Below are 25,018 nucleotides of genomic sequence, written 5' to 3'. Positions count from 1 at the left end.
CCCTCTTCTCTGCCTCATTTCTCCCCACCTCCCAAGTCCCAGTCCCTGATCTCTGCCTGGTCCCCTTGCTTAGCTGGGTCCTCACACTGTACTTTTGGACACTCACCTCACTCTCCCCCTGATCTCCGTAAGGGTGCTATCCTCATGATAAGAGAGATGGAGGGGATATTTTATAGCCACCTGCATTATTCATTAGCCAAACTAAACTCAGAGGCCACAGAATGTAATGCTAGCTCTGCCTCTGTTGCCTCGCTATGGGCCCCTTGGCAAGGATTTATCTGCTGTATCAGGCTGCCTCTGTAAATGTATACTATGTATTTAATGTGAGTTACTGTTAAATTCAATTGAGTATGCTCAAAATTCAGGATTTCCCTGAGCACTCTCCTGCCTTCCATGGGCCACATTCCCAAACCCTTCTAACAGGGTAGTAGATGTTTTTTAATAATCTACAGGAATCAAAAGCTTAGTGACCAGTTATCTAATGATGAGGTCGATATTGAGAGATGAATGCATAATAGACACATGTACAAGTTAAATGTACATATCTATTGGATTGAGAGCCAAGTCTAGAGATGGGAGGTCCTAAGTTCAAATCTGGCCTCAGACACTTCTCAGCTTTGTGACCTTGGGCAAGTCACTTAACCCCCATTGCCTACCCTTACCACTCTTCTGCCTTGGAACCAATACACAGTATTGATTCCAAGACTGAAGGTAAAGGGAGAAAGAAAGAAAGAAAGAGAGAGAGAGAGAGAGAGAGAGAGAGAGAGAGAGAGAGAGAGAGAGAGAGAGAGAGAGAGAGAAGGAAGNTCAAAATTCAGGATTTCCCTGAGCACTCTCCTGCCTTCCATGGGCCACATTCCCAAACCCTTCTAACAGGGTAGTAGACGTTTTTTAATAATCTACAGGAATCAAAAGCTTAGTGACCAGTTATCTAATGATGAGGTCGATATTGAGAGATGAATGCATAATAGACACATGTACAAGTTAAATGTACATATCTATTGGATTGAGAGCCAAGTCTAGAGATGGGAGGTCCTAAGTTCAAATCTGGCCTCAGACACTTCTCAGCTTTGTGACCTTGGGCAAGTCACTTAACCCCCATTGCCTACCCTTACCACTCTTCTGCCTTGGAACCAATACACAGTATTGATTCCAAGACTGAAGGTAAAGGGAGAAAGAAAGAAAGAAAGAGAGAGAGAGAGAGAGAGAGAGAGAGAGAGAGAGAGAGAGAGAGAGAGAGAGAGAGAGAAGGAAGGGTATCCATGGGGAGTATGAGGAGGAGTTGCCTAGAGACAGTTAGATAGCAATAGTAGGTAGAATGCTGGCCCGGAGTCAGGAAATCCTGAATTCAAATCAAATTTCAGATATTTATTAGCTATATGCCCCAAGGCAAGTCATTTAACCTCTGTCTCCTTTAGTTTCCTCACCAGTAAAATGGGGGTTGGGAAGATAAAATAAGGTAATCCTTGTAAAGTGTTTTGCAAATCATAAAGGTCTTTCTAAATGCTAGATGTATAAAAGAAACCATAGGAACTAGTGTCTTGGAGATAGGGATGTGCTGGTAAATGTTTAGCAACCAGACTCTCCAGGAAAAAAAAATGTATGCACATACAGTTTTAAGTTTAATCTGCATTATCAACACTTTCTTTAGTCTAAACAATTAAGAAAACAATCAAGTTCCAATTTGTAACAAGTACAGATTTCTGAATTGTAAAAATTCACCCTTAAAATTTAATAAACTGCTCTTGAAAACCAGTTAGAATTGGCTCCAACACCCACTGCAGGGAGACCTGATTCCCTTCAAGATGAGACAAAAGACCTATTTTTTTTCAGACCTGGAACACTGAGGAGTGGGGTCCAGATTTCCAGTGGATTGGGAATGGCCTGAGAATAAAGCCATAAGTCCTCCATAAAACCATTCTTCCTTCACTACCTCCTCCTGGTCCAGAGATGTGCTTGGGTTCTTTAAGGCTGTGATAAAGAGAGTACGAATTCTGACATTTCCTAGCAGACGACAAAGGCTTTAAGCTCAGATCCAGTAATAGATTGTGCATGTTTCATTGACTGACAGTCCTGGGCTAAGTTTGGAGAGGTTCATCCAAAGACAACTGTCTCCACCATTGATCCTTGGAGTAATCAATTAAACAGGCATTTATTATTCACCTGTCATGTGTAAAGCACCATGTTAAGTGCTAAAGAAGATACAGGCACTCCATAGAAATTATAAATTTTGAGCTGGAAGGAACCTTAGAGGTCACTAGCCCAATGCCCTCATTTTACAAATGAGGAAACTGAGGCCCAAAGAAGTAAACTCACATATGGAGTAAAGTAGCAAAGTTGGGATTGGAACTGAGGTCTTCTACTCCATGTTCATCTCTCTTTCTACTCTACAATGTTACATGACAAAAGATCCATTCTTTCCTGAAGCTTACCTCTCTGTGGGGAGATAAAGCACATGCACAAATAACTATAACATGACAAATGCATTAGAGAGGTTCTGAATTAAATTCTGAGATCCAAGGAAGAAGGCCATTACCAAAGGTAGGAAGGTAAAGAGAAAAAAGGAGAGAAGGCTTCTTGGAGGAGGTTATCATCTACTCTGGACTTTCAATGATGAATGGAAAATGATTGAGTGAAGTGAGAGATTGAGAAAATTCCAGGCACAGGAAACTGTACAAGCACAGGTAGGAAAATGAAATTTGTGACCTAGGAGAAAAGAATAATTCAGCTTGGCTAGAGGGTAAAGTGTATGTAACAGAATATTCTGTAGTATCATCTTTTTGGCACTAGAATATAAGCCTGGGAAGGTAGAAGAGCACCAGTTTGTGGAATGCCTTAAATGCTAAGCAAAGTAGATTGAACTTTACTTGGTAGGACATAGGAGGCCACTGAGGATTTTCAAACAAAGGTATGACTTGATTAGATCTATTAATAAGGAACCTTAATCTGGCTTTGCTTAGAAGAATGAGAAAGAAAAGAAAGTTAGGGACATCTATTTGAAGGCTATTGCAAAAAGAATGAGATGTGTAATACTCTGAAGACCTTCAGTAGGTTGGTCGTAGCAGAAATATAAAAGACCGAAAAGTTGTGAGCAGTATCATGAAGGTAAAATTGGTAAGATTTGGTGACCAGTTTAATACTAAGCAAGGGATAGATAGCTAGAATCTATCCAGGAGTCAGGAAGATGAGTCTTCCTGAATTCAAATCTGGCCTCAGACACTTATTAGTTGTATGACCCTGGGGAAGTCTCCTTTTTTGCCTCAGTTTCCTCAGATGTAAAATAAGGAGGAAATGGAATTTAATAGGCATTTATTAAGCACCTATCATGTGAAAAGTACCCTGTTAGGTGCTAGAGAAGATTCAAACACTTCATAGAATTATAAATTTCTGGAGAAGGAAATGGCAAACCACTTTAGCATCTGCCAAGAAAGCCCCAAATGGAGTCATGAAGAGGTGGATATCACTGAAATGACTGAACAACAAAGCAAAGGGAATACCTTACTTTAAGATATATTCATATAGTAGGACATCCAATTGCAAACAGCTTAAAGGCAGTTTGAATTATGGGGTCTGGAGTTCAAAAGTAGCTGGTTATAGATTTAGGAATATTCCACACAGAAGTAATATTTGAAGCCATGGGACTGTGTGATTACCTGGGGAAAGAGAGAGAGAGAGAGAGAGAGAAAGAAAGAAGATATCAAGGACACAGCTTTGCAGTTCATCTTATTTAAAGGTATTGGGAAGATGATAAAGAGTCAATGAAAGAGTCAAAGAAGTTTTTTAAGAGGTAAGAAGAGAACCAGGAGAGTATAGTGACTCTGAAGCCAAAGGAGAAGAGGAGAGTATTTAGTAGAGAGTAGTCAATAGTATCCAGTGCTAGAGAGAAGACAAGAAAGTATGAGACTTCAAAAAAAAAAAGAAAAGAAAAAGGCCATTGGATTTGCAAGAAGAAGGTCACTGGTGACCTTAGAGATTGGTTCCAGGAGAGTGGGAAGATCAAAACATATTGCAAAGGGTAAAAGGGAAGAGTGTATGGCGAGAAAATAAAAGCATCAGGGATTAAAATATATATGAGTGTATTTGTATACATTTACTGTCATTAAGGTATATCCACGATGAACCATTTAAACATATATAGACCAAAATAAATAGATTTATAAATCCTTTCTTTTAAAAGAATGGTCTCATAGTTTATTTCATCCTTCTAGTGAACTTGCTTCTTTTCCCAATCATTCTCTTTTTAGCTGGCTTCAGTCTTTAGGACTTTAGTCTTCAGGAATTCTGCTATTAAAAAAAAAACACAACTTTGTATTTTCAAAGTGTGCTTGATTCTCTTTCAGTGAGGTTTCTCCTCTTCATGAAGCAAGAAGTCCTGGCTACAGTAAGGCTGAATCAGGGCCCACTGTACAAACCCCTGTCATTTCCAAGAACTTCCATGTATACATGGTGGAAATCTGTGCCTCTGAGTTTCAGAGTCTCTCCTGAAGCAAGAAATACAAAACAGGCTTCTAATAGAATCACATTGCCTTAATCCAATAAAACTATTAAATATGAAATGTTGTTGCATCTTTTAGATCAAATTTGCAGTTTATTATAGCAAATTATCAGGACTGGCACTGGAGATGTTGTGGAATGTACAATGGAGTCATATCTGAGGCCCTAGATGTAGATCTCAAATTTATGCCCAAGAACCCACATGAACTTGGACAAATCTCTGAAGTTTCCTGGGGCTCAGATACCTCATATATAAATAAGGGTCTCTACTAAATGGCCCCTCTAAAGTTTCTTCCATCTCTAACATTATAGACTTAGGATCATCACATAGTCATTTAGCTTATTGGAATCTACTATATCCATTTAGCTACATTCATACAGAGAGAGGGACAGAGAGAGAGGGAGAGGGAGGGGAAGGGAGAGGCACAAAGAGAGAGGGGGGAGAGGGAGAGAGAAAGAGATCAGAGGGGAGAGGGAGGAAGAAGAGGGAAGAGAGGGAGGGAGAGAGGGGTAATAGATGAAATCTAAATAGATTGATAGGTAGAGATAAATAGAAAGGTAGACATAAATAGGTAGATGGATGGATGGATAGATAGGCACAGAGGATAGATAGATAGATAGATAGATAGATAGATAGATAGATAGATAGATNACAGAGGATAGATAGATAGATAGATAGATAGATAGATAGATAGATAGATAGATAGATAGATAGATAGATAGATAGATAGAAGTTTAAATAATAGTAATTACAACTGCCCTTCTCTATAAGCCCCAGAATAAGACATAAGAATAAGGGGTTCATTATCTGGGTTGATATATAATTTCAGGGAGTCTATGAACTTGGGGAGGGGGAAAATACATCTTTCTTTTTTAAAGCTTTTATTTCCTTTGTGATCCTCTACATTTTATTTCAAACAGTTAAAAACATTATTCTGAAAAAGTCCATAAGCTTCACCAGAACTACCGAAGCAGTCTGTGATACAAGGAAGATTAAGAAGCCTTGCATTAAAATGATGGTCTTACATCAGCTCCTCACTGTCTCTCCTCTGCATGCTTCTCAGTGTAATTTTCTCCTTGCAGAGAGTGTTATTATGCAATCTCCTCTTCATCATATCCATATAGTCTCATCATCCTACTTAAAAGCTAGTAGAGTTCATGAGAAGGACAGTTCTAGCTGGCCATTCTAGCATTTCTGATCAACTAAAAGACAGTCAGTGTGTATCTATATTTTTTTTAACCCTTACCATCCATCTTTGAATCAATACAATTTATTGGTTCTAAGGCAGAAGAACAGTAAGGGGTTTAAGCAATGGGGGTTAAGTGATTTGCCCAGGTCACACAGCCAAGAAGCATCTGAGGCCACATTTGAACCCAGGACCTCCCATCCCTATACCTGGCTCTCAATCTACTGAGCCACCTAGCTGCCCCACTCTTTTATTTTTCCCTTATGAAACAAGGAGAAAGTCAGGGGATATCTACCCCTAAGCCCCTCTCAAGAGTTTTCCCTGCCTTAATCATTAGTTTTCCACCTTGGGTAAGTCACTTAACCCTCTTTGCCTCACCTGTAAAATGAGCTAGAAAAGAAAATGGCTATCCACTCTAGTATCTTTGTCAAATCGGGTCATGAAGAGAGTCAGACATTACTAAAATGAACAAACAACAAAATTTGGTTAGACTTCTTGTTCCTACCCCTTTTCTGATCATTAACTTTAACTCCTAAGTTCCCAAAGTGTATTTAATGGATCCCTAGTTGTTCCTGCCACCGGCTTGGGGGGTCCATGAGATCAAAACAATTTTTGTAATAAAACCAAGACATTATTTGCTTATTAAAATTCTCTTCTCTTACGTTATCTATGAGAGGCCAGATATTCTTCAATTAAAACAATTTATCACAATAGATTCAATAATGATAACCCACCTTTCTTCTATGAAGCCAGACATTTTAAGAGGTTTGCAAAAACATATAAAACAATGATGCTATCTCACTAGAATTATTGTTTTGGTTTGGAAAATAGTTATTTTTTGTAAAAATGACATTTATGTTAATATATAATATATTATTATTTTAAATTAATTCATAAATGCTTTCAAATTTTATCAGCTTTAATTTACAATATGGTAAATATCAGTCAATATTTGTTCTTGTACCCAAGCACAACTGCTCTACTGCATATTAAACAACTGAAGATTGATGGAATTTTTAAGATTGCAGATTAAAAATGAGAAAGAATCTCTCAGCGGTAGCTACATCCAAATTCCTCATTTTATAGGCATAGAAACTGAGGTCCAAACAGCTTGCATGATTTGCCCAATGTCCTAAATGGAAGAGCTGGGATTTGAATCTAGATCCTTTCGTTTCACACCAAAGGCTCTTTGTACCTCTTAATCTTGTACATCAATGTCTCAGGTTAGACTTATGACCTTTTATATATATTTTTCCACTCCCAGAGATTGAATAAAGCTATTATGCTTCACTTCAACCAAATTTCTAAATGATTCATGCTATAAAGATCCAGATTTTTAAGGGAAGAGAGTATCTTGTAAAATATCTCTATTTTTCCCAGTTTAGCTAGTATTCTGTGAGCAATAGAAAGAGTTTGGAAATGTTATCATGTGAAAATTATACAAGTATATGATTGGGGCAGTGAATAGAATGCCAGGCCTACAGTCAGGAAGAGTCCTCTTCCCGAGTTCATATCTAGTTTCAGACACTTGCTAGCTATGTGACCCTGGGCAAGTCACTTTGTTCTGTTTGCCTTCGTTTCCTTATGTATAAAAAAGAGCTGGAGAAGGAAATGGCAAACTACCTCCAGTATCTCTTCCAAGAAAACCCTAGATCGGGTCACAAAGAGTCCAACGTGACTGAAAAATGACTAAACAGCATGTCTATAAAAGTGGAAGCATTTTATCCCATACTGTCTTGATTACAAATCAGTGTTGTCCAATTTTTATGTTTTATAGAATGTTTGAGGAATAATTGTTATTATACCTAAGCTTCACAATTACCCTTAACCTTATTATATCACATGTAATTATATATACAATATGGATTTCCTATAAATAAAATATAGATATTAAGTAGGGGATGTTGAGAATTTAATATAATTTAAGATAGTTAGGGACCTGTAATTTCATTGACATGTGAACTCCTAGGGGAGTAAACTTCCCCCACCAATTTAGGTGGCACTTTTTTCTCTGCATCTTTTAAGAGAGTTACTTAAAAGACTGAGAAGGTAATCAAGCTGCCCAGAGTCACATAGCCAGTATGGGTCAGACGGAGAATTAGAACCCAACTCCTGCTTTAAGGCCAGCCCTTTATCATCCCATGCTTCTCACTGTTAAAGTAAATTAACACTTTAAAACACACACATATAAGTTTTTGTAAGGGTCTTTTAAAGGAACCTATAAACATTTAGCTTTTTAAAAGAACCTAAAATTTATAAACAAATTTATAAAAATTTATATATGTATATATAAATGTATATATACAAAAGCCTATTCTTCCCAATTGCTATGGAGTCAGAATTATCATGAGAGTGTCTGACAACATCTGAGTTATGCCTTTCCTTTTATAACTGCTGCTGTGTGTGTGTGTGTGTGGGTGTGTGTGTGTGTGTGTCTGTGACAAAGGTTGGGTACCTCTTCAGGAAAAAAATAATATTTCCCTTGGATTAAGTAAATTTTTAAGGTTCGAATGCCTTGAAGAGATGGAACTCTGAATTTTTTTTATTGTAACCTTTAAAAAAAAAATGACCAGCATGCACATTACCTTCTCTTCTTCCAGAAATGATACATTTATCATTATTCTTTGACACACGTGTTCAAGGGACCGGTTCAACTGTAAATTGTTCTCTCCACCTTTTCAAACGGTGCCGTAGTGGGCAGAAGGGTTTATGGCCTTCAGCACTAGAGCCTTCCACTAGATCTACAATGACCATCCTTTCCATGCTCCAGACTGTATGGATAGTTTAAATGCCCTTCTCCTAGTCACTTATTTAGAAAGGAAGCCAAGTGGCTCAAGGGATGAAGACTTCCACAGCTTAAAAAAAAAAAAACCAAAATGTTTTTACTTTCATTTGGAGTAGAATGTGAAAGGGCTCGAGAAAGAGCCCTTAACTTCAGAAACCTGAGGCTGGCATCAAAGAAGACAGAGGGAAGCTAGAAATGGGCTGAGGGCTTTGACACGTTAGAGTTAGTCCACTTGAACGCTATAATAAATGCTCTTAAAATTGTCTCTTCTTCTGTCAGTCTGAGGTAAGCCCCATAATAACGTGCATGTTAGCAACCCTCATGCATCACGTCTCACTGAATCATTAGCAGTCACTGAGGACTTTCTCTTAAATGAGCTTCCTTCACGCAGGACTGACAGGCTTGATTCCCACTGCTGTATGGTGCCTCCGTGTCTGCGTAGTGCATTCAGCTGTGTTCTCTGTAACCATCTCTATTCACCACCATACGTACCTCACTCTAACACGCAGGATGCTTGGCACTTAGAAATAGCTTGATAGGCAAAAGGCACAATACTATTTTTTTTTTTTTGGTCTGTTTGGCAATTAACCGTTCACTGGCTTTTTTTGTTATAACATGCACTTCCTCTCTTGTTTTCATTCAAGCTGTGTACGCCATGGAAATTAATGTGGAGAAAGACAAACAAACAGGAGAGACCAAGATTCTCTCTACAGCCACCATTGGCCCAGAGGGGGTCCATCAGAGAGGAGCCAAAGTCTATGACGACGGTACCAAAGTAGTCTATGAGGTACATTCGGGAGGTACCGTGGTAGAGAATGGAGTGCATAAATTAAGCTCCAAGGACGTAGATGAACTAATTCAGAAAGCCGGACAATCAAACACGAAAGGAAGACAGGAGGCAAAGGCTGTTTTGGAGAGGACTGTGATAGCGGACGGGAGACTCAGCCACACGAAGGAGCAGATGCTTTGCAAGGAGGCAAAGTTAGAAATGGTCCACAAATCTTGGAAAGACTATTCTGCCGAGAGCGCGGAACAACAAGCCAAAGTCCCCAGAGCCGACGTCCCGGCCGAGGCCAGCATGGACCAGCCGGTCACCATGATTTTCATGGGCTACCAAAACATAGAGGGCGAAGAGGAGGCTAAAAAGGTGCTAGGCTACGACGAGACCATCAAAGCAGAACTGGTCCTCATCGACGAAGATGACGAGAAGTCCCTGAGGGAGAAGACCGTGACGGACGTGTCCACCATCGACGGCAACGCCGCCGAGCTCGTCTCCGGGAAGCCCATCTCAGACACCACGGAGCCCTCGTCCCCGGAAGTGAAGGAAGAGAGCCTGGCCACAGACCCAGTTCCAGGTACCCAAAAGAAAAAACGCTGTCAGTGCTGTGTTGTCATGTGACCACTTCTCTCTCCTCTCTCCTCCTGAGGAGTCTCTGCTTCCTCTGTCACTTGCCTAGACCTCTCTGTTCAGCTAACTGCAATACTGTGAACTGGAAGTAAACACCTTCATTGCCTCACAGATGGATGGCTTTGATTTCTGTTTCCTCAACAAACTGAACCATAGTGTTCTCCTTTTGGTTTTTCCTCCACCAGGTGTATTCTTTTCTCTTTTACTTTTCTTTATTCTTACCAGTTTTCCCTATGGAGGGGCGAAGTGCGTGTAATTATATTTATCTGATATTTATTTTTCCTTAAGAAGTTGCTTCATGCACACACACACTCAGTAACATTTTGATGTGGGTCAGAAAAACTGACTCATTCATATAGTCTGTGTTGAAAGTTATACAGTTATATACACTAGCCTTAAGCCCTTTCCCAAAAATACAATATAGTTGTGTGTGGTTTGTTTTTTTTTTTAATTCTGTGGCATGTTTCTAAAATGTAATCTCAACCGTTACCCAAGACTTTCTTCCCTAGCATCTTTTTAACACGAGCCTCCATTTTTAGGTCAGGAGTGATCAAATGCTGTTGGCTATTTTAGGTGTCAGGGATCCAGGGTGATGCTTCATCCTCTTTTAACCTGACTGAAGCTTCCAGAATGCAGTATTGTGCAGCTACATATTTCTTCAGTGAAAACTGAAAATGAACTGGGCATAAAAAAAAAAATCTATCGCTCAACCGAAATGAAATTTAGGTACTCATTCAGTAACCGGACTGCCAGGAACTATCTATTACAACTGATGATCCCTGTGTATAGAAGCTGCCATTGTTTTTTTTTTGTTTGGTTTTGTTTTTTAGTTTTCTAAGAACATGAAACAAACATTGTTTTAAGTATTGACTTATCTCCAGACTTGAAGAAGGCAGACACAAACATGAATCTTGTTTCTATTCTCTCAAAAAAAATGTAAATTTTTCTATTAAGATATTTGTGAGCTTTTTTTCATGGCCATTTTCTGACATTTTAATGAAGGGATTATTTTAAAGAATCTCTTTAAAGTGACCATATTTCTAAAGTAATCTTTCTGACATAAGCTTGTTTTCTATGATATTTATTTCTCTTCCATCACAGATGGTGCTTTAAATGCATTAACTGCTGAATCTACATACACATCAAATTCAATTGAGCCCTTTTTCTGTATTCTTTTCTTTCTGTCCGAGTTATTGTGCTCTATAGAGAACTTTAGTTGAAATTTTGCCCACTCACCAAAAAAAGAGAAGATCAAGAAAGCTCTATAATATTAAGCTAGAGCTGAGATTAAATGAACAAATCCAATTTCTGAGGAGGACCAATGCAAAGTTTTAAAAGGCAGTCTAATGAATGTAGACACAGTATTGGCTAAATCAGTGCCAGTGACACTTGCTTAATTCTAGTTTACAAAATTTTAATTCCCAGTTTTAATTTCTTGACCTGACATTAGGTTTATACTTATTTGGAAGAGAAAACTCTGTTTTATGTTTTCAGAAGCAACTTATGGCCCCTAAATATCTACTATACACTTTTCCAGAATATGGGGTCCATCATTTTACCTTTAATTTTACAAAAAAAAAATGAAATTAAAAGGGGTAATTTTTTTATTCCTTGGGGACGCTACATCTGCTCATTGTGTGGTATTTTGAGAAGTTCTTAAAGATTTGTTTCCCCAAAGCAACTGCCTTTGAAAAAGCTGTATAAGTTAGAAGTCAAACTGTTTGAAGAAAACTTGTAGAAAGGAATATAATTGAGGTTAACCAAATTAATATTTATTTTAAAATTCAATGAAAATAACCAGCTAGAGCAATCTATGGGCAGGTACCTACCTGAATGAAAAAAGAAAATATCAAGTTTAAAAGAAAAAACCTAGCTTAAAACAGAGCATCTTGGTTTTGACAATAAATTATTTTTGTGTTTTATTTTAGAGAAGAAAGAGCATGAAAACATGTTGTAACTTATCTTTTTTTAATTAAGACTTTAAACTATCCAGTATTTTTTTTAAGCTATGAGCAGGTAAAAGTAGAATGATAACCTAAATTTAGCTTTTTTTTTTTGTTGTTGTTCTTTCTAAAAAAACCAAAACAAACAAAAAAAGGAGTCTAATTCTCCCAGGTAAAAAGCTATTACCTGGAAGAAACTCCAACTTCCACAAGTGCCTGAGTTATTCCCAGACAACACCTTGTGTGTTTGGAGAATGTTTCCACTTCTAAAGTCTCCAAAAGTCAACTAATATATGAAATAGAAAAATAACAATTAGCAAATTAAAAAAATTAGGTTTCTTTTATAATTGTAGTTACAAAGTTGATTAGGCAGTAGTTTTAAAAATTAAAATGTTCTCCCTTCTACCTTTATTAAAGTAATTCATGCCCAAGAAAAATTATTCTTATCTTTGAACTTCACACATCTTCTACTTCCCAAAAGGGACAGAGATTTCAGCCAACACCTACAATCAAGGCACAAGGCCTCACTCAGCTTCCAGAACATAAATACTAGATATTTAATAAGACCCAGGAATCATGAAGTTTCTAATTGTTCTTTGCTATTACTTTTGTTAGATTTTCTGCCTTTAGCTACAACAGAATATGTGGTATCATTCTCTTCAAAACCACACAGTATTCTTTTACATCTGGAGTTCTCAATCTTTTATGTCATAGTATGTGTATCGTAGACTCTTTGGCAGTCTGGTGAAGCTCACGGATCCCCTTTGCAGAATAATAATTTTAAATACATAAAATAAAATATATAAATATATAAGATATAAGAGAAATCAGTTGTATTGGAATAATAGTCAAAATAATCCATCCTCAGATTAAATAGCCCAACTTTATAACAATATAGTCTTTAAATTTTTATTAAACAGTTCAAATAAGGATTTTTGATTCCTTTAACTCCACTAAGGCTTTTCATCCTAGATAATTTTGTAATTTTCACTCATGAGAAACATAGTATACTAAGGGAAAATTGGGAGATGTTGGAACTGTGTCTCCATTGCCAGTAACTATATTTTACACTTTAGACTTAATTTACAGAAGTTGCTCCAGGCTATGATATGTCCGTTCCTTAAAGTGATACTTAAAATCCAAGTCTCTGGTTGAGGCTCCTAGAATAATTGGATATCACTCAGTGGCTTCCAAGCAAGCCAGATATCTTCCAAAATCATTTGAGCACATTTTGAAGCTACTTAAAAAAAAAAAAAGAAAAAAGAAATTCATGACTAGTACCTTGGAATTTGCATCTATTCTTCTGTCCAGGTGATGAAAATCATCTGCCCCAAGAATAAAGTAAGCAGCCTTTTCACTAATATTGGAGAAACTTTTAATAAACAGAAATCCAAACATTTGCATAAAACACAAGAGTATCCCCAGAATTCAGGCAAGGTAAAAAACAATACAAAACAAAAGTTTCCCTTCTGTTTTGTCCTTGCTATAATTTACATTTCAAGGATTCTAGAAGGTCCATGGAAAAATACCTTATTGGGGGTTGTAAATTTACTGCTTAGGGAGAGAGGAAAAAAGGCAGAAGGATATAAGCCTGTTCTGATAATTCAAAAAGCATAATAACTTAAATAGAAAATGTCAACTCTATACCATAGAATCACAGATAAATATTGTCAGAATTTTTATCAAGATATATTTTAGTTTTTACCCAAAATGTAAAAGTATGGGATTTTTTTTAAGGAAGGGAGTTGTTCCATCCCTATATCAATTCCTGCTTTGTAAAGTAAGGATTATGTCCTATTCATATATTAACATCCCTACATGCAAGAGCTTTAGCATAATGATGGAAGAGTTTTTAAAGGCAGTGTTGTGTTTTCACAACCAACAGCATAAAATTAATCCGCAGGGTCCTCTGTGCTTTTAAAATAGGATGTAATTTTCTAAAATTCTACCTAGTCATAACTTTTCTGAAACATACCTAACACTTAATTATACCTGCACTTTAGCAGTTAAAAAAGTATAAACTCGGTTGAATAAGATAAGACTTGATCAGAAAATTTGGTTTGCCATCTTTGCCACAGCTAACCCTTAAAGCCATTCTGAATACCTGGAAATATTAGTCCTACTGAGTGTAGACAGCTCTAGAGAATCAGCTGAACTAGATTTTTTTTCCATTTTTTTAACCAGATCACTAGGGCTATGTAGCCTTGGCTTAGTCTTTTCTGAAAATTAAGTATTTTTGTTTTAATATTGCATTGAATTGAGCATTTTCCTATAGCATCAGCTTGTCACCAAGATTTCTTATTATGGATCATAATTTGGTAATCAACCAGTATTTTCATAGCTCCACCGAACTCACTCTGTAATACTCTTTTTATTGAAAAAAAAAAAAGTCCTCTAGAAGCTGAACATGAATATCTGTACAATCAAGATTCAAGACAAAGGCTCCATTCTTTCATTCATTTGAAAAACATTTTTAAGCACCTATTGTAGGCCAAGCACTGAACTAGGCAGTGGGGCTGTAAAGATTTAAAAAAAAAAAAATAGTTCTTGCTGTCAAGGAGCTTTATACTCCACATCATAAAAGGATACAGAGCAAGTTTTCAAGTGCAATCTTTAGAAAAAGTTGTACCATGCTTTTGTTTGTTTGTATTTTAACTTGAGAGGACCTCAGGTTCCCATCTTCATTAAAGTAAGGTGTATGTAGATCAAAATTACATGAGAAACTTCTTATAGAGTGAAAGAGAGAAAATCAGAAATGGACTGAACTGCATGCTTCCTGCAACAATGAACTGGTTAGCCTTAACTTTTATAAAAAAAATACATTTTTCAATGTTCACTTTTACTAAATAAGGAGAAAATGATTGCCTCTAGAAACTTTTTAAAAAAATATTTTGTGAATTTTTTCTAAGTTTCTACACTTCGGGGTATTGTGGTATTTCTTTTCCCCTCTTCATTGTCCCATGTTCATCTGGGGCTGGTTTTTGTTTTTGTTTTTTTGAAAAGCACTGCATTTTTATCAAAAGGTTAAAAAAAAAAGACCCTTGGGGCAAAAGAACAGAAATACAGAAAGAAAAGAATTACAGGGTGGTCTCTGTTCATTTTCCTATGACTGATGTACTGTATGGTTTATGTTTACAGAATTTATCTGATTTGCCTTTGTGAAGTTATCTAAATGAATGATAAAATAGGTCTGATGGGCCATTTGACTGTTTGCCTTAGTACTCTTATTTATTTTTCTTCTTTTCTGTCCTTTTCAATAATTCAGGCTGTATTCCAAAGCTGTATAAACACAACATTCTCTTTTGCAACCCCTTAGTGCAAGTGTCAGAGCCTGTGCCTCCTCTGAAATGTGACTAAAATCCAGGGTCCTCAAGATACAAAAAAAGTTCCCATGAGCACAAGTGATCTACAAAGGGATATAGTTTGGGAAATACCTTTACTTCTATACCAGCCTTTCTGTGCCCAGTTGAGTGTGTGTGATACCTTAGAAACGTAGCATGTCAGAGCTCAAAAGAACAACAGAAGTCATCTTATACAATCAATCCCCTCATTTTACAGAAGAAGAAAAGACCTTTCAAGAATAACACAGTTAGTGGAGGACCCCAGGCCAGGACCCATGCCATTCCATCATCCTGCTATATTCTCTATTTAGGAGTCAGTAAGGTAGATTTTCATTTTTTTGGAGAGTCATTGAAAATTCCCACCAGGGCTCTCTATAGGAAAATCATTATCTGAGGTGAATACATTTCCACATACCCCTATTTTTATATCCAAATATGTGGTTGCAATAGTTTCTGCTCTGTAATGAATTACTGATGGGATGTTTATCCATGTGTCTGAAAGCTGTATTGAAGGTATGCTGAAATTCACCCCAGTCACGGACACCTTCATAATATGGTAGTGCCAGTGAAAACCATTTAGTGGCCAGCTTGCAGTTGGTTTTGCTGCTCTTGCCCAGAGTTGGTAGTCTAGTGACAGTATATACCTAGATCTAAGAGGGTTTTTTTTTTCCTTTTTAATTAAGCACAATAATAATGGCATGAAGATGTATTAAGGGAAATCCAGTGCTGTTGTCTAGTATGAGAGAAAGATGGTACTCATTAACTTTGCCTAATACTATTAATAATGTGCTGTGGAAATAAGTGAAGAGAAGGTAATGAAATGTAGTATTTTACATTCATGTATTTTTTTAAGGAATAATATTTTTATAATGAGATATGTATCCTGTAAGCTTAGTTTGAAAGCATGGCACTCTTGACAAATGGGGTCATTCCTATCCTACTAACAAGATGACAGTTTTGCAGTGGGATTTACGGAGCTCACCCAACCTTGGTTCTTTGTCAGAGAGATGACTGACCCTACCTTATCACTAAATGAAAGCAGATGGTACAGTAGTCCACAGAGTAGTAGAGCTACAAGAAACCTCAGAAACCATCAAGTCCAACTGCCTCATTTTACAAAAGGAGAAACTAAGACACGTTGAGGTTATGCAACTTGCCTAAAGTCACCCAGGTAGTGAACATCAGAGCTGGAGTCCAAATTCATTCACTGGTTTCAGAGCTAACATTCTTTTCTGCTATATCACCATTTACTCAACATTGACCAAAAGATGGATTTTTTTTATATTTGCTTTTGGATTTTTTAAAAAATAGCCTAAAATCATACTAATGGTAATATCTTATCAGTTGATTCTTTGAAAAAATTAATAACTACCTGGCCACGATATTAATAAAGTCCAGGAGATGCCTAAGTCAAATTTATCAACAATTTCAGGAGTAACAGTCTAGTTAAGGTTGAATGAAAAATTCACCATGCTATATTTTAATACCTTTTGTTGTGACATGGTGTTTCAGGAACATCTGTGTGCCTAAGATCTGTCAATAAATGTATAACACCACAACGTTTAAAACCGCAAACTACAATATCCTGAAACCCTGCCTTGTGAATGTCAGTGGAAAAAGAGAATATTTTAAAACAGTCAAATAGAGACAGAAATGAACTAATTCTCATTTTCCATATGAGTGATGTCCAGCCTGTTGTGAAATGTACCCATAAGCTTTCAAATTCATTCTCTTTCTACCAAATGTCACAATTCCTAATTGTACATCTGCTCAGTTTTCCCCTGAACTTCCCCAGACACAACTGCATATAGGTCAGTCAGCTCTACATATTTAAAAAAAAAAAAAACATTCAAAAGAAGTTAACTACATTTGCATCTTCACACACAGTTTCCCAAACACAGATAGCTTCTTCAAACCTGAGGACACCAGATCCAAAACTGCCCTCTAAATCCCTAGTCAGTCAACTAGCATTTATTATTCACCTACTATATGCCAGGCGCTGTCCTAGGTACTGGAGATATGAAGAAAGGTTTTGTTTTTTTTTTGTTGTTGTTGTTTTTAAAATAGCCAGTGCTCTCAAGCAACTCACAGTCTAATGAAGGAGAGAAGCCCTTCCCTCATGTCCCTTCTAGTTTTCTCTTGCATGTCATTTGGGCTCCTTTCAAATAGTCCCCACTCAAGTTGGGCTGTTATTTTAAATGAGCACCCCTGTAATTAAGGCACAACCAAAGTCTAGTGAGAGGAGAACTATGCAATTGTCCATGGGAGCTTAATAACTCTAAGCTCTAAAAGCCTGCTTTATAAACTCAGAAGTGAAAAAGAAGGAAGAATCTCTCAGCCTGGAGAAAAAAAAATTCTCTCCATTTTATAGCAATTAGCAGCGGCTCATACATTAGGGGACAAAAATCCTGGTCAGGACAAAAATAATCCAATGGAGTGAAATAATGATCTAGAAAATGGAAAGAAATTGTGTTATTTCATGGTTGGTTGGTTGGTGTTTTTGGGGGGAGGGTGAAGAGGGGCAGATGAGTGCACATTTTCCCTCCTCTCAAACTTCAAACCTAGTTAAGTTTGATTCTTATAGGGGTTTAAGAAAATGTTGTGTAAAATTCAGCTTTACAGTGAATGTAGGTTGTTGATGGAAATTTTCAGCTTTAGCTGCTCATTTTGGGTGAGCCTTATTTATGTAAATAGATCCACTTTTGTTGGGGGTGGGGGGAAAGGGGGACCTGTTGTGCTCACACTGAATTAGAATTTCGGGGCTAGCCACTGAACTTTGTAACCTGAAGCATACGTTGACTGTTCTGTCTCCTACAGATTAATAACCAAACAAAAAAACAGGAAAAAAAAAGACATCAGAAATAACACTGCCAGAGACAGTCAAGCTGTAACTGTGGCTTCTCTCTTTTCCTCTGTACAGTATTAATAGAAAATAAACTGCCTTTTCACTGCACCTACTTATGTCTCTGTGCTCAGATTCTTTTCAGTTCTCACTTTGCCAACATCTTTTGTATTGGGGGGACATGCTGTAATGGAGGGGGCTTGTTTGGGAAACAAATAAACACTAACAAATGTGTCTGTGGTCACATTCTGTACTGATTGCTAATCCATGGCTGTTAGCTTTCCCAGAGGACTAACTCACCTTACTTGCTCCTTTCCATCCCATATACACCAACTTCTTATTCTCTCTGTGTCTAGACAAAGCCATCCCTTTTCTTTTCAACTAAAGACTTTGCCTGCCTTTATGCACTTGCCACATTCCACAGGTTCTGGGAGTTTCAGCAAATCGGGACTAAACCCCAAGGCATTACCCTGACTTATTTGAAGCTATTTGGGTTTTATAGTGTTCCTCTTGGCGCCTAAGGCAGCTAGGTGGTATGATAGTTAGAGCCCTGGACTTGAATCTTAGGTTAAAATCCTGCCTTTTACACTAATTATGAGACCCTGGCCAAGTCACTTAACCTTGTTCGTATCCACTTTCCTCATTTCTTAAAAGAAAAGGTGAGACTCAAGTAGCCTTCTTTTAAAAAAATATGAATAATATTTTCCCCAGTTATGTATAAAAACAATTTTTGACATTCATTGTCCAAAAATTTATTCTCTCCCCCTCCCAGAGATGGTAAGCAACCTTATACAGATTTTACATGTGCAATTATGTAAAACATGTTTCCGTATTAGTCTCAATGATCTTCTAAGGTCCTTTTCAACTCTAAGTCAGTGATCCTAGAACTTTTGTCCAAAGAGGACAAATTTAAATTTTGAAAGTTTCTTTGTAAGTTAAGACTCTGGCAAGAAGAAATCAAGTCTTCTGGAAAAGTTGTCATAAGCGAAACTATCTTATTAGCTAAGATCTTTTTGGTGCTCTGAGACCTGATCAAAGGGGCTAAATCAGGGTTCTTAATCCACTTTTATCATGAAATACTTTGGCAGGCTGGTGAAGCCTATGGAATCCTCAGTGGAATATTTTAAAATACATAAAATAAAAAATATAATAGGATTAGGAAAATAACCAATTACATTGAAATACAGTTAGATAGTGTAGTGGATAGAGTGCTGGACCTGGAATCAGGAAGACCTGAGTTCAAATGTGACCAGATACCTAAGCTCGATGACCCTGGGCAAGGCATTTAACCCCTTCCTACCTCCATTTTCTCATCTATAAAAAGGTAATGATAGAGGCAGCTAGCTAGCACAGTGGATAGAGCTCCAGGCCTGGAGAAGTAAGGACTTGGGTTCAAATATGGCCTCAGATACTTCCTAACTTTGTGATCCTGGGCAAATCACTTAACCCCAATGGTCTAGCCTTGGCTGCTCTTCTGTTTTAGAACTGATACTAAAACAGAAATTAATGAGTCTTTTAAAAAAATAATGATAATTACAATTACCTCCCAGGGTTGTCATGAGATAATATGTATAAAATACTTTTTGTAAACCTTAACGCACTATATAAATCCTAGTTATTATCATTACTCTCATCACCAAAAAAAAAAGTTAATTCATTGACAGACCCCAGGATATGAACCCTCAGAAACTGACTCAGCCCACCTTGGGTTCAGATTTCATTCTATGAATGCATCTGGGGTTTAGAAAAAGAAATGCAGTGAGACACCCCAATTCCCTCCAGCCAGTGATATACAGTAATGGGATTTCTCACTTAGTCACTTCATAAAGTGGAAAAAGGATAATTTAATGAGAGTATTTTATCAGATTACACAAATAGACTTCTCAGTTGACTTCAGAAAGTTACCAGCAGTGACCAGGTTTTTCCCCCTCTTAGTTTAGTGAACTGTCTTGTAGGTTGTTACCACTACATCTTGTAGAGAGGTTTTAGGATTCCCCTTGCACATCAATTATGACTCTACTTCCCCTTCAGACTAGCTTTAAAAAATTGGGTTTCCCTTACCCCAGAGGCAGGAGGTAAAGCTTTCTAGAAATAGAAATTTACTTCAAAGAATGGCAGTGTTGGGCAAATCAGGTATGTGGTTTATAACACATCAGAGAGGTGTGTTAAATTGTGGAATAAGAGAAAGTTCTCGTTTCATGATTTTACAACTCTACTAAAACAGAATATGGACAATATTTTAGGTTTTAAAATAATACAAAACCAAGGAACCTCTGAGAAAGGTCATCCTAGGTGATGTAGTCGGGGCAGTTAAAGAAGAGACCTACTTTTTAAATCACCAAAGGGCATTTCATAGTCTGCCTTGATTATTTTAACATTCTTTTTAGTCAGGAAATCCTTCTTTAGCACTAAGACAAATCTAGTATATTGAACTTAAAACTCATTTTTATCAGATTTCCTGATAGAAGGGCATAGTGGAGAAAGCAGTGGATTTGGAATCAAGAAAACCTGAATCTGAATCTTACCTGGGACAATTACTAGTTGTATGACCACAGGCCTTCACTCAACCTCAGTTTCCTCCTCTGTAAAAATGGGATAATCATCATAACACTTATCTAATAAATTTGTTGTTAGATCAAATGAAGTGATCTATGCAAAATGCTTTATAAACCTAAACGTGCTATTTTATGGGTTAGGCTTATAGTCAAAACCACTCATTTTAGACATGAAGTCTTAGTAAAATTATTTTGGTCAAGGTCACAGAAATAATGGCAGAACTGGGACCTCAATCCTGGTTTTCTGGCCCCAGAGTCAGAGTTTCTTCTATTACACCAAGCTGTCCCAGGCCCCTCTCAATCCACACATATGATGCAATGGGGAATTACAACTATTTCATAAATCAGTTATTCTTAAACCAAAGAGATCAAAAGTTAGCCTCCCCTCTGTCCCAGGTCTAGGATCTTACATTGCTGTAATAGATTCAGAGCTGCGAGGCTAACCAGTCTAACTCCCTTTTTTTTACAGATGAGGAAACTAAGGATCAAGGAGATTAAATCACTTGTCCAAGTTAATACAGGGTCCCAGACATTTTTCCTAAAATGGTAAAATTAAATTAGTGGCAGAATTTGAACCCAGGTCTTCTGAGCCAAGATCCAGTGTTTTTGCCATCATACTAAAATATAGTATAGTCAAGGGAATTTTTTTAATTGAATTTTATATAAGTCAGACGTTCTTGATCTTTTTTTGTCATGGACCCTTTTGGCAGTCTCATAAAAGTCTGTGGATTCTTTCTCAGAATAATTTTATGTAATTAGGAGAAATACTAAATTTCAGTTAGAGGTGAATAAAAATAATAATATAATTTTTACCTAATTTTAGTTTATGACCCTCCCTCCCAAACCCCCATCACAATGTGTCCAGGGTCCCAAACTCTAGGCTAAGAACCCCTGGAATAGGGAATTGTCTGTTAATCAGGAATTCCCTTTCTCAGTGCAGATTGGTTAGCCATTTGTCATCCTTTGTACTAAAATAACATTACTACGTTAATGTCCCTCTACAGTGGGTCTGACTGAGGCTGATTAGACCTACAGAGACTTGGAAGGCTCTACTACAGGTTGGGCACAAATAGACCATGGGAACATTTGGCCACTTATAGTCTTAGAAAAAGTATCTGGGACCCCAAAAAGTCAATTTACTTATGTAGCAGTCACAAAGCCGGCATGTGTCAGAAATGGGATTGGAAGATGTCTTCAGGACTCCCAAACTCTACACCATCCCAGGATTCACTCCATCTCTCACTGAGAGAAGCTAAGAAGGTCCAAGTTTTTATAACAAGGCTCATCTAGAAAGTAGGTGAAAAAAAACCAGTGTTCTTAGCTCTTTTCACCTTTGGCAGCCTCCCAAGGACTGTTGCCTACTGAGTCAATTTTCTGGATGGCAAATGGTCCCACTATGGTTCTTTAGTCATTCCTGAATGGATTACTAATACTCTTACACTGCTGTCTGGGCAGCTACTTAGGCTAGGACTTTTCATATCTGGATGTAGCACCCTTTTTAATATTTAATATTAATAATAGTGTTTAAAGCATTTTTTAAATTTAAGGCTTTCCCCCTATTCACCAACCTAAATGCCACTGGCTTCTGCTGCTCTCTTTTAACGGGTACTATGTCTTGCCCAAAGACAATGACTGGCACTATTTAATATCATAAAATCATAGAATATTAGACCTGGAAAGGATTTGAACAGTAACTGGTCTAAACTTCTCATTTTTCAGATAAACAAATCAAGACCTAGAGAGGTGAAACATTTTTCCCAAATCACACAGTGACCCAGTAGAAGAACTAAGTCTAAAACTGACTCTCAGATTAATTTGCCTTTACTCTATCACACCAACAAAGCCAGCTATTTTCCAAAAATCCTTTCTGGGACCATTGAATATTAATTTTTTCTGGCATCCCCACATCATGGTTTTCTATTGCTCTTTTGCCCATCTTTTTACTTAATGCTTTCTTCTTTATTTCTAGATTTTAAAAGATATCAAATATCTTTTTAAATTTTGTCCACAAATGATACTTGTTTAGCAGACATTACACTATGCATTTCTTCAAATTATAGCCCACTTATGTATCCACAGTAAAGTCCCATTTTTAGGGTATAGTGGCTTCATGTTAACATAGCCTAAATCTTATCAGAAATAGAATCAGATTCAGAGAGAAATTCAAAAGCATATCTCCAGGGAAGGAGTAAAAAGAACGGGGATATAGAACCTTGAATGCATTTTCCACATCAAAAATTGGGGATACATGATCTGACAGAAAATAGTCATTCAGAAAGATCTTGTCAAAAGTACAGTTGATTTCTTCGAGAGTCAGACTTCTCTGGAAACTGTGTGACTTATGGTCACTGTAAATGCTGATTTTCTCACAGCCATTTCTTTTATTGTTGTTATTTCTGATTCAGATCTGTGGTTTTATTAGGGTTGGGGATTCCTCGTATGGAAGCTCTTTCCACCAGTGCATATTATAGCAACTCAAATAGACTTTGAAAGTTGCTAATGGGACCTGCCAATGTATAAGGATCAAAACAGGAACTCACATCTTCCAACTTTATGAGCAACTATACTAGATGAATGGTTTTCAAAGTATAGTCCGAGGACCTCTGGAGGTCCTTAAGAACTTTTCAAGGGGTTCCTAAAATCAAAATTGTTTTCATAATAATACTAAGATGTAGGTAGCTAGTGTCATGGTAGATGGAGCACTGGACCTGGAGTCAGGAAATCCTTAGTTCAAATCTTACCTCAGACACTAACCAGGTGAAGGACCCAGAGAAGTCACTTAGCTGCTATATGCCTCAGTTTTTTCATTTGTAAAATGCTGCTAATAATAGCACCTAACCCCCAGGGTTGTTATGGAGATGAAATGAGATAATACTTGTAAAATGCTTTGCAAATCTTAAAGTACTATATAAATGTTAGCTATTAGTATTATTAATAATTTCTAACATGATAAATATCCAAAGCTAGAATCCACATAAATAAAAGCTTTTTGGAGTACTCAGTAATTTTTCTGAATGTAAAAAAGACTAAGAGTTTCAAAATGTAAGTTTAACTTAAGTGTAAGAAGTTTGGGAATCGCTATACTAAATATACTTCTCTTCATTTCTTCTGAATTTGAAAGTTGTTTCCTTTCGTTACTATGTACAATTTTTCTGGACCAAAGTTAGAATTAAAGTGTATCCAACAAACCAAAATCCTTTAGTCTGGGGATCCAGAATTTTTAATAATTAGTATCTCAGAGCAGGTCCTAGTTTCTCCCTAGAGGGGGAAGGAGGGAAGAAGGAAGGGAGAGGGAAGAAGGAAGAGACAGAGACAGAGAGAGAGAGAGAGAGAGAGAGAGAGAGAGACGGGGAGAGAGAGAGAGACGAGGGGAGAGAGAGAGAGAATGAATGAGAATATTAAGTGGAAATTTAACTGAGAGCATATTTCACATTGGAACCCAAGGATAGATTCTATTTTTCTGGGTGAAAATTAAGAATAAAATGTGTCCTGCAGACCAGAATCCTTTAGTTTGGGGACCCAGAATTTTATAATTAGTATTTCAGGGCAGGTCCCAGTTTCTCTTGGGAGGGGGGAGTGAGGGGAGAGAAAGAAGTAGGAATTTTCTGTTCTTTAGAATATAGCTTCAAATTATCCTTCTTCACTGAGAGAACATACCTCATATTGAAGTACAAAGAGTGATTCAGGGGCATCTCTTTGAATGGAAATTCTTATTGATCTGCAGGTTGAAAGTAAAAATCAAAGCTTTCCTCATCTCTGTGAGCTTTAAAATCTGACCATCCTTGAAATGAATATATGAACCATGAAGTTCAAATTCTTACTTAAAGACTTCCAATTCAGACAAAACAATAGTAACAAGTTTTCCAGCTGAACAGCTGTCCCCAGCCAAAAAAAAATCCCTTCCCTGATGAAAAGCAGATCTCATTGGCTTCTGCCGAGTTCTAAGAGCAATTTTATGGGGCCAGATGTGAATTTCCAGACAGATGGGAGAAATTGAAGCAACAGACAAATACCAAGCCTGCTCATTGTGCCAAGAAGCTAGCAAGGCTCTGTTTGGTGCACCTGGAAATATACAGCTACTGTTGTTTCATCATATAGCTCCGACTGGAGAGTATGCTTGATTGCTATTTGAAAACTCTGGGGATTAGTAAACTAGAACAGTAAATACAGCAGACTTGGTTTCACTCACAATTGGAGAAATAAGCAGCCCATGGGGAAAGGAAGAGTGGAGAAGGGGCGCTGCTCACAAGACCTCACAAATGCCACATTAGTGTTAGCTTTCCATCTCCTTCTATTTTCTTTTCTATTTAATGAGCCTCAGACTCCCCAGAGACTAAGTATTTCTGGGTAGGCATTTAGGTAAGCCCATTAACTCTTTCAGGAAGCAGGGAGGTGTATTTGAATGTCTACAGACTCAGGCACTCAAGTTCCTTCATCTGCAACAGGGTGAAGGCTAACCCCAC

The 25,018-nt window shown here is 37.3% G+C and overlaps 1 protein-coding gene across 2 annotated transcripts in view; it reads left to right on the top strand.

Moving 5' to 3' along the window:
• Nucleotides 1–25,018, top strand: part of PALM2AKAP2 (PALM2 and AKAP2 fusion) — a 532,981-nt gene that overhangs the window by 245,416 nt on the left and 262,547 nt on the right. Inside the window, exon 7 of one of the 2 annotated variants that reach the window (XM_044660528.1) lies at nucleotides 9,111–9,821. In XM_044660528.1, coding sequence (XP_044516463.1) covers nucleotides 9,111–9,821 — 711 coding nt within the window. Of the gene's footprint in view, nucleotides 1–9,110; nucleotides 9,969–25,018 lie in introns of those variants that run through there. The other variant, XM_044660543.1, reaches the window with a different exon arrangement.

The sequence above is a fragment of the Gracilinanus agilis genome, chromosome 1 (genome assembly GCF_016433145.1).
Source record: "Gracilinanus agilis isolate LMUSP501 chromosome 1, AgileGrace, whole genome shotgun sequence".
Taxonomy (NCBI): Eukaryota; Metazoa; Chordata; class Mammalia; order Didelphimorphia; family Didelphidae; genus Gracilinanus; species Gracilinanus agilis.
Note: the sequence above shows the minus strand (reverse complement) of the source record. Positions and strands in the feature narration are given on the sequence as shown.